The sequence below is a fragment of the Balaenoptera borealis genome (genome assembly GCF_965194805.1).
Source record: "Balaenoptera borealis genome assembly, chromosome: 21".
NCBI lineage: Eukaryota > Metazoa > Chordata > Mammalia > Artiodactyla > Balaenopteridae > Balaenoptera > Balaenoptera borealis.
The window spans coordinates 1,967,103-1,979,579 of NC_138880.1; the positions used below are offsets into that span (position 1 = coordinate 1,967,103).

Sequence of the window (12,477 nt, forward strand, 5' to 3'; positions counted from 1 at the left end):
TTTTGATTTCCATTTGCATGGAATATCTTTTTCCATCCCCTCACTTTCAGTCTGTATGTGTCCCTAGGTCTGAAGTGGGTCTCTTGTAGACAGCATATATATGGGTCTTGTTTTTTTAACCATTCAGCGAGCCTGTGTCTTTCGGTTGGAGTATTTAATCCATTCCCGTTTAAGGTAATTATCGATATGTATGTTCCTATTACCATTTCCTTTAGCATTTGTTGTAGAGCTGGTTTGGTGGTGCTGAATTCTCTTAGCTTTTGCTTGTCTGTAAAGCTTTTGATTTCTCCATCGAATCTAAATGAGATCCTTGCCGGGTAATCTTGGTTGTTGGTTCTTCCCTTTCATCACTTTAAATATATCATGCCACTCCCTTCTGGCTTGTAGAGTTTCTGCTGAGAAATCAGCTGTTAACCTTATGGGAGTTCCCTTGGATGTTATTTGTCATTTTCCCTTATTGCTTTCAATAATTTTTGTCTTTAATTTTTTGTCAATTTGATTACTATGTGTCTCGGTGTGCTTCTCCTTGGGTTTATCCTGCCTGGGACTCTCTGCACTTCCTGGACTTGGGTGGCTATTTCCTTTCCCATGTTAGGGAAGTTTTCAACTATAATCTCTTCAAATATTTTCTTGGGTCCTTTCTCTCTCTCTCTTCTCCTTCTGGGACCCCTATAATGCGAATGTTGTTGCATTTAATGTTGTCCCAGAGGTCTCTTAGGCTGTCTTCATTTCTTTTCATTCTTTTTTCTTTGTTCTGTTCCACGGCAGTGAATTCTGCCATTCTGTCTTCCAGGTCACTTATCTGTTCTTCTGCCTCAGTTATTCCGCTAGTGATTCCTTCTAGTGTATTTTTCATTTCAGTTATTGTATTGTTCATGTCTGTTTGTTTGTTCTTTTAATTCTCCTAGGTGTTTGTTCTTTAATTCTTCTAGGTCTTTGTTAAACATTTCTTGCATCTTCTCAATCTTTGCCTCCATTCTTTTTCCGAGGTCCTGGATCATCTTCACTATCATTATTCTGAATTCTTTTTCTGGAAGGTTGCCTATCTCCACTTCATTTAGTTGTTTTTCTGGGGTTTTATCTTGTTCCTTCATCTGGTACATAGCCCTCTGCCTTTTCATCTTGTCGATCTTTCTGTGAATGTGGTTTTTTTTCCACAGGCTGCAGGATTGTAGTTCTTCTTGCTTCTGCTGTCTGCCCTCTGGTGGATGTGGCTATCTAAGAGGCTTGTGCAAGTTTCCTGATAGGAGGGACTGGTGGTGGGTAGAGCTGGGTGTTGCTCTGGTGGGCAGAGCTCAGTAAAACTTTAATCCGCTTGTCTGCTCATGGCTGGGGCTGGGTTCCCTCCCTGTTGGTTGTTTGGCCTGAGGCAACCCAACACTGGAGGCTACCCAGCTCTTTGGTGGGGCTCATGTTGGACTCTGGGAGGGCTCACGCCAAGGAGTACTTCCCAGAATTTCTCCTGCCAGTGTCCTTGTCCTCACAGTGAGACACAGCCACCCCCCGCCTCTGCAGGAGACCCTCCAACACTAGCAGGTAGGTCTGGTTCAGTCTCCTATGGGGTCACTGCTCCTTCCCCTGGGTCCCGACGCGCACACTACTTTGTATGTGCCCTCCAAGAGTGGAGTCTCTGTTTCCCCCAGTCCTGTCGAAGTCCTGCAGTGAAATCCCGCTAGCCTTCAAAGTCTGACTCTCTGGGAATTCCTCTTCCCGTTGCCAGACCCCCAGGTTGGGAAGCCTGATGTGGGGCTGAGAACCTTCACTCCAATGGGTGGACTTCTGTGGTATAAGTGTTCTCCAGTTTGTGAGTCTCCCACCCCGCAGTTATGGGATTTGATTTTATTGTGATTGCGCCCCTCCTACCCTCTCATTGCGGCTTCTTTGTATGTGGGGTATCTTTTTTGGTGAGTTCCAGTGTCTTCCTGTCGATGATTGTTCACCAGTTAGTTGTGATTCTGGTGCTCTCGCAGGAGGGAGTCAGCGCACATCTTTCTACTCCACCATCTTGAACCAATCACTCCACTGCCTTGTGCCTCTGTCTTACTTATGACTGGGCTCCACTCAGCCACTGCTTTACTGTCTGTTATGACTGTCCTGACCCAGCTGGGCATAGCCTCAGGTGCTTCGTGGTGGTGGAGCCAAAAGACAAACACAGGCTCCTGGTTCTGGTTCTCGATTAACCAGTCTTCATGTGCTCTCACCCTTCCTGCCCTCCCCTTCTGTTTTCTCCCTCTCTGTCTAGCTCACAGGTTTCTAGTACTAGCTCCTGGAGTGCAACCAGGGCCCTGAAAGTACCAACCTCCCTGACTGTACCCAAGAGAGAAAATGTTGAAGCTTAAAGAGCATTGGGGGAAGTTGAAAGCTCAAGCGTTTAATACAATCCCCAGGCACCTAATAATTATCAAACTTATGGGTAAATCTCTGGAAGAGTGCAGTCAAACTGAGAGCATCATGTAGCTAGTGACAGCCATACCAATGAAAAGCTCATATCAATAATTCCTAAAAAGTCAAAAATAGATGATGAATCATACGCATGAACGAGGTAAATTTTGTGATAGGTAAAATATACCTCAATAAAAAACTGATGAACAATTTGCACTACAACTTATATCACTTGTTAAGTAGTTTTATTTACACACACATTGTGATTTAGTTTATTTGTACAATAAATGGTAATTTTAAAAAAATTGTTCATTGATTGGTTGATATCTGTATTTAGCACAACATACTGATTGCTGATCAACCCTGCCTATGCTCTCCCACTAGCGTTGTGGCATCTTAACATCCCCAGGAACCCTGATGACAAAGCAGCAGTCTGTACCGTGGACTCATTGAGCCGTCATTTTCAACCTGGGCTGCACCTTAGAATTATGGGGGGAGCTTTTAAAGTATGCTGATGCCAAGCCCTCAGCCAATGAAATTAGAATCCCTGAGGCTGGGGCTTAGTCACTGGAGTTTCATTAAAACTGTCCACGTGATTCTAAGATGCAGCCAGGGTTAAGAAATACTGGACAGAGGAAGGCACCCTTTGAAACTGGGGAGGCAGGCATGGGTTTCATGTGTGTCCATCTCCTTACTGTCACCCTTCTCCATGTTCTGTAACAAGTGTGTCAGGCCTGGCTCAGGTTCTCACTTGTAAAGTGGAGAATCAACAATTGCCCTGCTTCTCCATAGGGTTTTTCTGTCTCAAATGAGACAGCATTTGTGTGTCCTTACGGATATTCGTCCAGGTCCCATGTGTCCCTCCTCTGGGGTGATGACTTTCTTCTACCCTGTCTTACAATTTCCCTTCTCTGACTTTCATTTTTCTGATCGTATTTTCACCAAGCATCTGTAGACTGCTTCTTATATCCTCAGGGATTGGTAAGAAGGCAGGAGTGTTGGTGCACAATTCGAAGCACATTGCAAGGATCTAGAAGACAATGACAGGTTTAGAACATCCATGTGCTGACAGGTATCCAGCTGTCATGAAGGAGGATCAGCCAGTCTTTTTTACTCAGATTGTATTCTTATTTGCACTGGTTTGATGGGAGAGCTAATGGAGTGTAGGGTACCTATCTTGAAATAGTGGCAGCAGTCATTGATTTTCCTTTCCTATAACTGACAACTTTAAAGAATATGTTCTGGGACTTCCCTGGTGGCGCAGTGGTTAAGAATCTGCCCGCCAATGCAGGGGACATGGGTTCGAGCCCTGGTCCAGGAGGTCCCACATGCCACAGAGAAACCAAGCCTGTGTGCCACAACTTCTGACCCTGCACGCTAGAGCTCGCAAGCCACAACTACTGAGCCCATGTGCCACAACTACTGAAGCCCGTGTGCCTAGAGCCGGTGTTCCATAACAAGAGAAGCCACCGCAATGAGAAGCCCGCGCACTGCAACAAAAAGTAGCCCCCGCTTGCCGCAGCTAGAGAAAGCTCGTGCACAGCAACGAAGACCCAACACAGCCAGAAATAAAAAATAAATAAGTAAATTTATTTAAAAAAAAATATGTTCTGTGATTTAGAGTTTGGAGAAGTTATTAGGTTATTGTGGTTTGGAGAGATACATATCAAAGGATCAGCAAGGACAGAGAAGCTGTATTGAAGCCCAGAAAAATCTACATCCATTCAATACTAAAATTTGCCAAATAAATATGACTCTTTTTTTTTTTTCTTTTAAAGCCACCAGAAATATATGCATGGATGTAAATCCATAGGGAAAGAACGCAGTGAACAACTGAACTAAATCAGGATTGGATGGTCAAAGGGAGTTTTGTCTACTCTGATCAAAAGGAACTCTCACCCTGGAGTCATTCTTAACTATTTTTGTGTCTTGCATCCTCCATCCAGTTAAGCTGTCAGCAAATCCTCTCAGATTAACCTTCAAAGAACATCCAGAATCCATACACTGCTCATCACCTCCAACCGAACTGATACAGTCCATTGTTTTCCAAAATTGTTGACCACGACCCACGGTAAGAAATACATTTTACAACATGACCCATTACACCTGAACATATATAAGTTTGAAAAAAACTTCACCAAAAATCACTTTCTTCTTCTAAACAGTGCACTTCTAAATAGTGCACTGTGCACTATTTTCTATTCCACTGTATTTCATTTTTTGAAATACTCATCAAACACACCAAAAAATGCTGGGAAGCAAGATTAGGGACAAACACCCATGTGGTCAAACTGCAAGGCCTGTGAGGTCTCAGCCTCCCAGGTGGAAGCCGTGTGGCGCCTGTCAGTGGTCCCCGTCAGGCTGCGATGGCTGGGCCCTCATACCTCTGCCTCTTGGCAGTCCATTGTGGGCTGTCCTCAGGCCACGCAGGAGGCTGGCTGCTGACTCCACTCCCCAAAGCTGGGCAGCAGGTTCCTCCTTGGAGGAGGACTGGCGGGTCACCTTGTCCACCACAGGACCCACTAAAATGACTTTATGATCGATCAGTGAATTGTGAAGCATAATTTAAACACTTTGACCTTTTGCCCGGACTGCTACAATAGCTTTACACTCATCTGTTTCCATTCTTGCCTTTCTACTGTGTGTATTTCACACATGGTAGCCAAAGTAATCCTTTAAAAATGTAAATCACATGTCCCTCCTTTACTCAAAACCTTCCACTAATTTCCATTTAAAATCAAATCCCACAAATGTTAATTAGCACATTAAAAGATGCTCAGCATCACTAATCATTAGGGAAATGCAAAGTGAAGATACCAGTTCACATTCATTCAAATGGTTATCAAAACAAAACCAGGAAACAAGCATCGGTGAGTATGGGAAGAAACTGGAACCCTTGCACAGACGCTGTGGAAAACAGTTCCCAAAAACCTAAACATAGAATTACCGTATGTCAAGCAATCCCACACTGGGTAAATACCCAAAAGTGAAAGCGGGGTCTCTAACAGGTATTTCATTATTCTCAACAGCCAAAAGGTGAAAACAACCCAAATGTTCATTAATAAATGATTGGATAAACAAAATGTGGCCTATACATACAATGGAATATTATTCAGCCTTAAAAAAGAAGGAAATTCTGACACATGTTACAACGTGGACGAACCTGGAGGACATTATGCAAACTGAAATAAGCCATACACCAAAGGACAAATACTGTATGATTCTACTTCCATGAGGACCTAGAATAGTCATACTCACGGAGACAGAACGTAGAATAGTGGTTACAAGGGGCTGGGGTGGGGCTGGGGGGGAATGGGGAGTGTTTGATGGGGACAGAGTTTCAGTTGGGAAGATGATAAAGTTCTGGAGATGGATGGTGGCCATGGCTGCACATCAATGTGAATGTACTTAACATCACCAGACTATACACTTAAAAATGATTAAAAAGATAAGTTTCATGTTATGACTATTTTACCACAATAAAAATAATAATAAAAATCCAAATCCTTACCATGATCCCTGGCTGCTGCTTCAGTCTTATCACCACCAGTTCTTTCCCCTCACTCACAGGCCTTCAGCCCTGCTGGCATCCTTGCCGAACCAAGACCGCACCAAGCACGCACTTCCTGTTCTCTGACTGGTATGCTTTTTCCTCTCACAGGTCTCTGCTCAAACAGCCCCTGAAAAGCCTTCCTGAAAATCTGCTGAAGGTGAAAGATAATTTTCCTTCCACCCTTCTGAGTTCTTGGTTGAAACCCCAGGAATAAAAGACAGATCAACAAGAGAAAAACAAAAAGAGGTTTATTAACATGTATACCTCGTGTATACCTAGAGAAAATAGAAAAATACCTAGAGATACCCAGAGAAAAATTAGCAACTCCCTGAGGTGGCTTCGAACTCAGGCTTAAATACCACCTTAATAAGGAAAGGGGATGGGAGATGAAGGCCTCTTGGGGGAGAGTAAAAGGTTTTTAGGAAAGATGAATGGGCCCTTAGAAGAATAGGTTGGAGATGTGACAATTTGACAAAACTTGTCAGGGTGTGGCGTCCACTTCCACTCTTGAAACTCCCAGGGAGGGGACTTACGGCAATTGCGTTCCTTTTGGAGGGTCTGTCTTTAGAAATGTAAGGGAGTTCGGAGAAAGCTGCTCCCCACATTTACTGTTTTTCAAGTGCCAACAGCTCAAAATAACCAAAACACCAAAGCAGCATCTGTGGAGTGGCATGTCCTGTACTCCTTCCTACATACATATTTTGGGGCGTATTCTGCTATCCTCCCCTAGAATGCAAAGCCCATGGCTGCAGAGTCTTTATTTTGTGCCATGAGCAAGCCCGGCATATACTAGGTAGTCAGTGTTAAACGTTTACCTTTCCTATAATGTATACCCATATTCCTTGTATAATTAGAACTTTAATTTCAAAAGACTAAAATCCTGGATTACTGAAATTCTGCGGTATAAACTCAGCATCCAAAAGAAAGAAAAAAAAAATGTGCAAGGAACGTAAATGCCCTTGGATGGCTAACGCGGAGCACGGGCGCCAGCTGCTTATCCAGGACTCCCAAGCTTCTCCCGCCGACACTAACAACTAACAACACTAGCACGTTCCGAAGCACCAGCTACAAGCGTTCGGACAGGCCTGCGGACAGGACGAGTGGGAAACCTGGGGCCCCAGGTGGCGTGATGCAGCCCGAAGCGTAGAACCGCGCCCAACAGCGACGGCCAGGCCAGGCTGCCGGCGCAGGCGCTGGGCACTCCAGCCCGCGTCTCTATGGTAGGAGCGGAAAAACCGGAAGTAGCCGCGAGAGGGGCGGGGCCAGGGGTGGGGTCTCCGCCACCTCCTCCGCTGGGAGCCGAGGAGAGATGGCGGCCGCCGACGGTGTCGGGGAGGCTGCGCAGGGCGGGGAGCCGGGTCAGCCGGAGCCGCCGCCGCCCCAGCCGCATCCCCTGCCGCCCCAGCCGCCGCCAGAAGAGGCGGCGGCGTCCCCTATGGACGACGGGTTCCTGAGCCTAGACTCTCCCACCTATGTCCTGTACAGGTAACGCCCACGGCATGGTCGCGGCGCGGGAGACCCTCCCCCGCGCGCGGCGCTGCACGGGGCGCGGCTGCGGCAGAAGCTCGCGCGTCCTCGCGGTCCGGCGGCCGGGAGCGGCGGGGTGGGGCCCGCGCTGTCACCGAGCTGGGCGGTGGAGGTTCCGGGCCCCACAGCGCTGGCCTGCTGTAGTCCGAATGCCAAAGGGCTTGGGTGCAGTCGGACCGCAAAGAAGGTCCAGATTGGCTCGCTTTAGAAACGGGGCTTCCCGTGGTTTGTTCTGCGGAAACGGAGAGAGCTAGCATTAAGATCTTTAGGGACCGGGACGTTTTCATTCAGCGTTTTCTTTCAGTGTTTTTAGCGCCCAGCATCAGCCAGGCACCGAGTTAGGCTGTAAGGATGGGACTATGAGGATTCAACTCCGTTACGCGTCCCCACGTCGCCTCGTGCTTAGTGCAAGAGATGTGCAGTGTCGGGTACTGCTGTAACTTTCTCGCCTTTCCTCCCCATCTTTGCCACCACCCAGTCCCGTCCCCGTTAGTTCTTTGCTTTCTATTGGTCATGCTGGTTCCCCAGCTGCATTTTGAACCTGCAGAGACGACTGAGAAGTCCTTACTTTTCTCATGTCTTATTTTTTCTTCTGTAGTTCTAGGTAAACCCATTAGATGGCTGATTTGCGTAGGTTGTTTATGAATTGAGTGAAAGCCACTATGCAGATTTCGTTCTTGGAGTTTACTGTGTTAGTGATTTCAGTTGGTTGAGGTGGCCCCATAGCCCTCAGACCTCCTCTCTGAACTGTGAAATACTCGGGTTCTTCCCTTGACTGTCCGGTTTCCCTGTGCCTAAAGGACAGCGGTACCATTCTCATGCCACTCCCCATCTAGGTCTCACACCTCGGGTAATTGTTTCCCCTGGATTTCTCCTTGTATAATGGGCACAATTTTAGGATTTGTCTAGATACCACAGAATTTTTGCTGTCAATAGCTGATGAGTACAGAGAACTGAAAAATGGGTAATAGGAAAAGAATGTAAGTAAAAGAGTGGTTAACGAAAATTTGGTCACACTGAGCAGTTTACACAGCAGTGTCTATAGGCACCCAGTGTTGCCACTGTAATTTATTTTAGCATTGACAATGAGAAGTAGTATTCATTGAATACTTACTATATGTATTTATTATATGCTACATTTATAACATATAGCATATATATTTAAGCATACAGTAATACTATATAGTACATTTAGTGTATTTCCTGTATAATATTGTATATCCTAACTGTGTGTTAGGGCATATATAGTATAATAGTATATATATATAGTATAATACTATGTATTATATGCTTACTATTATGAATATTTTAAGAGCTTAACATATTATCTCACTTAAACCTCCAAGTAGCCTTCTAAGGTTGTTTGGTAATAGTATCATCTCCATTTTATAAATGAAGAAATTGAGGCCCAGAGAGGTTAAGTAGCTTTCTCAGGGTCACACAGCTAGTTAAGTGGTAGAGCCAGTGTTCCACAGATTCCAGACTCTACTGACCACCTGGACCACCTCTCAGTGTACAGTAAAATGATAGTGATTACTTTTACTTTTAAATATCACTTTCTAGTTATTCAGAGTATTCAAATAAAAAATTGTCATTCAAATTTTTTTAAACTGTTGACTGACTCCAAAGAGCCTTATTAGACCAATGAATTAGATTGATTTCTAATTTAAAACTATTGTGTACTTGCTACAAAAACCTGCTTTTGCATTTATGTAAAAACTTTAAATTTGAAAACTATTGATTTATTAACTTTAATTGGAAAATTATTCATTTTATTTTTATTTTACTTAAAAGTTTAATATGTAAAACAAACGGGCAACACTTGGTCGTGAAGAATCCAACCATGGTTACATTATTTGTAAGTTAAAGTGTAATTGTTGCCTTTTTAAAAAAACATCAGATTTCTTTTTTTCCTTACACGCTTGAATATAATCGCTGAAAAATATATGTATTTTCAGGGACAGAGCAGAATGGGCTGATATAGATCCAGTGCCGCAGAATGATGGCCCCAATCCAGTGGTCCAGATCATTTATAGTGAAAAATGTAAGTTTATTTTTTATTAGGGAAAGGTCTATAAGTCAAACTTAGTAGCAAAGTTGAAATTCACAACTATGTGACTAGATAGATGACAGAATTTTGTCTAATAAAGATCTAAATGACTTAAGCTAATCTTGTGGGGTTTTGTAATTTATTTTCATGATTAAAAGTTTCATTTTGTCCAAAGAATGTACATATTTTAAGTTTAAATAATGAATGTTACATTATAATACATAGTAGACACTGTGTGATTGTGCTTTTCATTTAGTGTTTAATCTGCACATGAGATACAATGTAAATGATTTACTGTTTTATTTAGAATAAATTTTGGTTGTTGAAACATGAGCATTTTGAAATATATTTTAGCTGTGAAATGTTAGGCTCAGCTGGAATATATTACTGATAGTGAGTGGATTATTTTCTTTGACAAAGTATTCTTTCATAACGAATGTGAAATGCTTTGTAAATTGAAGGCCATACAAATGTTAATTGTTAGTTGTTCTTCTAGGAAAGGGTAAACAAATAAAATGGAATGCTAGTTTTGTAGTTTTATGTATATATATATTTCTTTCAATTAAGGCTCTGTTATCCAAGATCATTCCTCTTTTACAAAAAGTGATTATTATTTTTCCTGATTATGAGATAATGTCAAGAATGTAAAGAAAGAATAATGGTGTGAGGGTTTGCCTTATCAAATGTGAACGTGTACTACTAAACTTAATAACATGTGGAACTGGTGCAGAAATAAATAGATTAATAAAGAAACTAAAAATAGGTCTCATTATCTCATAATATTTGATAAAAAGGACATTTCATATCTGTATGAAAAAGATGGATTAATCAAGTAATGGTTTTGTAACAACCATCTGTGGATTTGGATATAAACAGAATTGTATCCCTATCTCATATCTTACATGAAAATAAATTACAGATGAATTAAAGTCCTAAAGCAAAACTGTAAACATACTAGAGCAGGTAGAATAATCTTTCATTCTTAGAGTAAAGAAGGAATTGTTAGGCAAGATGTAAAACTCCGAATTGATTGAGGAAAAGATCAGAAGGTATAACTGCATGAAACCGCAAAACTTCCAAACTGTTGACTGACTCCAAAGAGATATTATATGTGAAGAGATAATTCACTAGAAGAAATAGAAATATTTATGAAGAGATGTTAACCTCACTAGTGATCTGAGAAATGAAAACCACAACTTTTCCAGATTCATAAAGTACCTTTTGAAAACTGACACAGTCATTCATTTCTCTTTCAGTTAAAAATAATAAAACCTTTTTTTCAGGGTAAAAAAAAAAAAAAATCAACATTTTTAATTCTTAAATATATCATTATTACAAACCACAGAGGAAAAGAGAGAAATATGACCCATTGATCAAAAATTGATAAATGAGTATATCAGAATTTTAAATTTGTGCAACAGAAGACACCATGAATAAGTTAAAAAGCAAACAGCAGTGTGGGAGAAGATGTATAAACAGAGGATCAATATTCAGAACCTTATAAGGAATTCCTACGAAAGGTTAAAGAAACAGGGAAAGTAATCAAAAAATAGACAAAGGGTATGAACTTGTAGTTCATAGAAGAAAAAATTTCGTTAGCCATTAAATAGGGGGAAAATCCATTATCATTAGGAATGAAAGATAATTTTAAACTGTTTTATGATATCAGATATTGAGATGTATGAACAGATCCATGCTTTTCAGATGGTAGTTTTCATATGTTTAGCCATTTTAGAAAGCAGTATCGCGTGTATATTTAGTAAAACTAGAAAATGCTCATATCTTACAACCTTGAAGTGCTGTTTCTCATAATACATTCTGGGTTCACTCTGGCTTATGGCATCAGAAGACATGTACTAGGAGGCTGAGAGCACAGACTTCAGAGCCAGACCACCTAGTTCAGATTCTGACTGCACCACTTTACTGACTCTGTAACCTTGGACAAATTATTTAACCTCATTATCTCTGTCTCCTTCTGTGTAAAATGAGGACGATAATAGTAACTACTTTATAGAGTGAGTGAGTTATACACGTGAAATAAGAGAACAGTGGCTGACTCATAGTAAGCACTGTGTGTGATAGCTATTACAGTTCACAGCATTTTTTGGAAGAACAAAATATTGGAAACCAGCTATATATTTGTATTTTGGAGAATAGATAAAGGTATCGTTGTCATACAGTTGTGTGCTATATAACCAATAAGAGGATCTAGATCTGTTATAATAGGGACAGATCGCAGAAACAGTGTTGAGTGAAAAAAAGGCACATAAGTTTTAGACACTTTGAGTATGACAGTATATTAAATCTGTAATTTTTAATTAAAAGACTTTAAATATCAAAAAAAATCTAATGAATATAAAATTCTATTTATATAATCCCAAATTTATTTATGAACCTAAATTATATAGGGTCATATAGCCCTAAGACTGAGTATCCTAGTCCCACTTATAGAAATCTGTTCTGCAAAAAAATAGCATTGACATGTAAATTATGCCAGGCCCACTGTATGGAAAAGTGAAACAAGAATGATGTAGATGTGTATACACAGGCATGGAAGGACATATCACTGAGGGGGAAATGCCAAAATGAAAAGCAGAATGAAAATGCTATGCCAACTTCATTAAAAAACAAGAGCAAGATTACATTTATTTGCTTAGAAAAATGTCTGGAGAGACATATCAACTGGTAACAGCCATTACCACTGATACAGGTCCAGTGCACTGGGGAGTAGCACTGGAGTATGGGAAACTTCCTCTACTTTTATATTGTTTGCAGTGTTTACAAAGAACATGTATTTCTTTCTTTTTTTTTTTGAATACCCAAAATAGTTTTATTTTAAACATTTACCAAATTTAAGTTGTGCTAACTTCTGATACATAGACATATGTATCTACATAACTGTATATACATGCGTATATAAATACATACATAATTCACGTCTATGGTAATATTTTGAGATTTACCT

At 41.2% G+C, this 12,477-nt stretch overlaps 2 protein-coding genes across 5 annotated transcripts in view; both read left to right on the plus strand.

Moving 5' to 3' along the window:
• HOOK3 (hook microtubule tethering protein 3) overlaps window positions 1–7,075 on the plus strand; it is a 120,391-nt gene extending 113,316 nt beyond the window's left edge. Inside the window, exons 23-24 of one of the 4 annotated variants that reach the window (XR_014239047.1) lie at window positions 4,161–4,453; window positions 5,412–5,911. Coding sequence is in view for 2 of the 4 variants with exons in the window: in XM_082374833.1 (XP_082230959.1) it covers window positions 6,044–6,149 (106 nt within the window). In the remaining 2 variants the exon portion in view is untranslated. Of the gene's footprint in view, window positions 1–4,160; window positions 4,454–5,411; window positions 5,912–6,043 lie in introns of those variants that run through there. The other 3 variants (XR_014239048.1, XM_082374833.1, XM_082374834.1) reach the window with 3 other exon arrangements.
• Window positions 7,076–7,204: 129 nt separating this feature from the next.
• Window positions 7,205–12,477, plus strand: part of FNTA (farnesyltransferase, CAAX box, subunit alpha) — a 32,296-nt gene continuing 27,023 nt past the window's right edge. Inside the window, exons 1-2 of the mRNA XM_082374883.1 lie at window positions 7,205–7,420; window positions 9,421–9,506. Of these exons, the coding sequence (XP_082231009.1) occupies window positions 7,245–7,420; window positions 9,421–9,506 (262 nt within the window). The 5' untranslated portion in view covers window positions 7,205–7,244. The remainder of the gene's footprint in view (window positions 7,421–9,420; window positions 9,507–12,477) is intronic.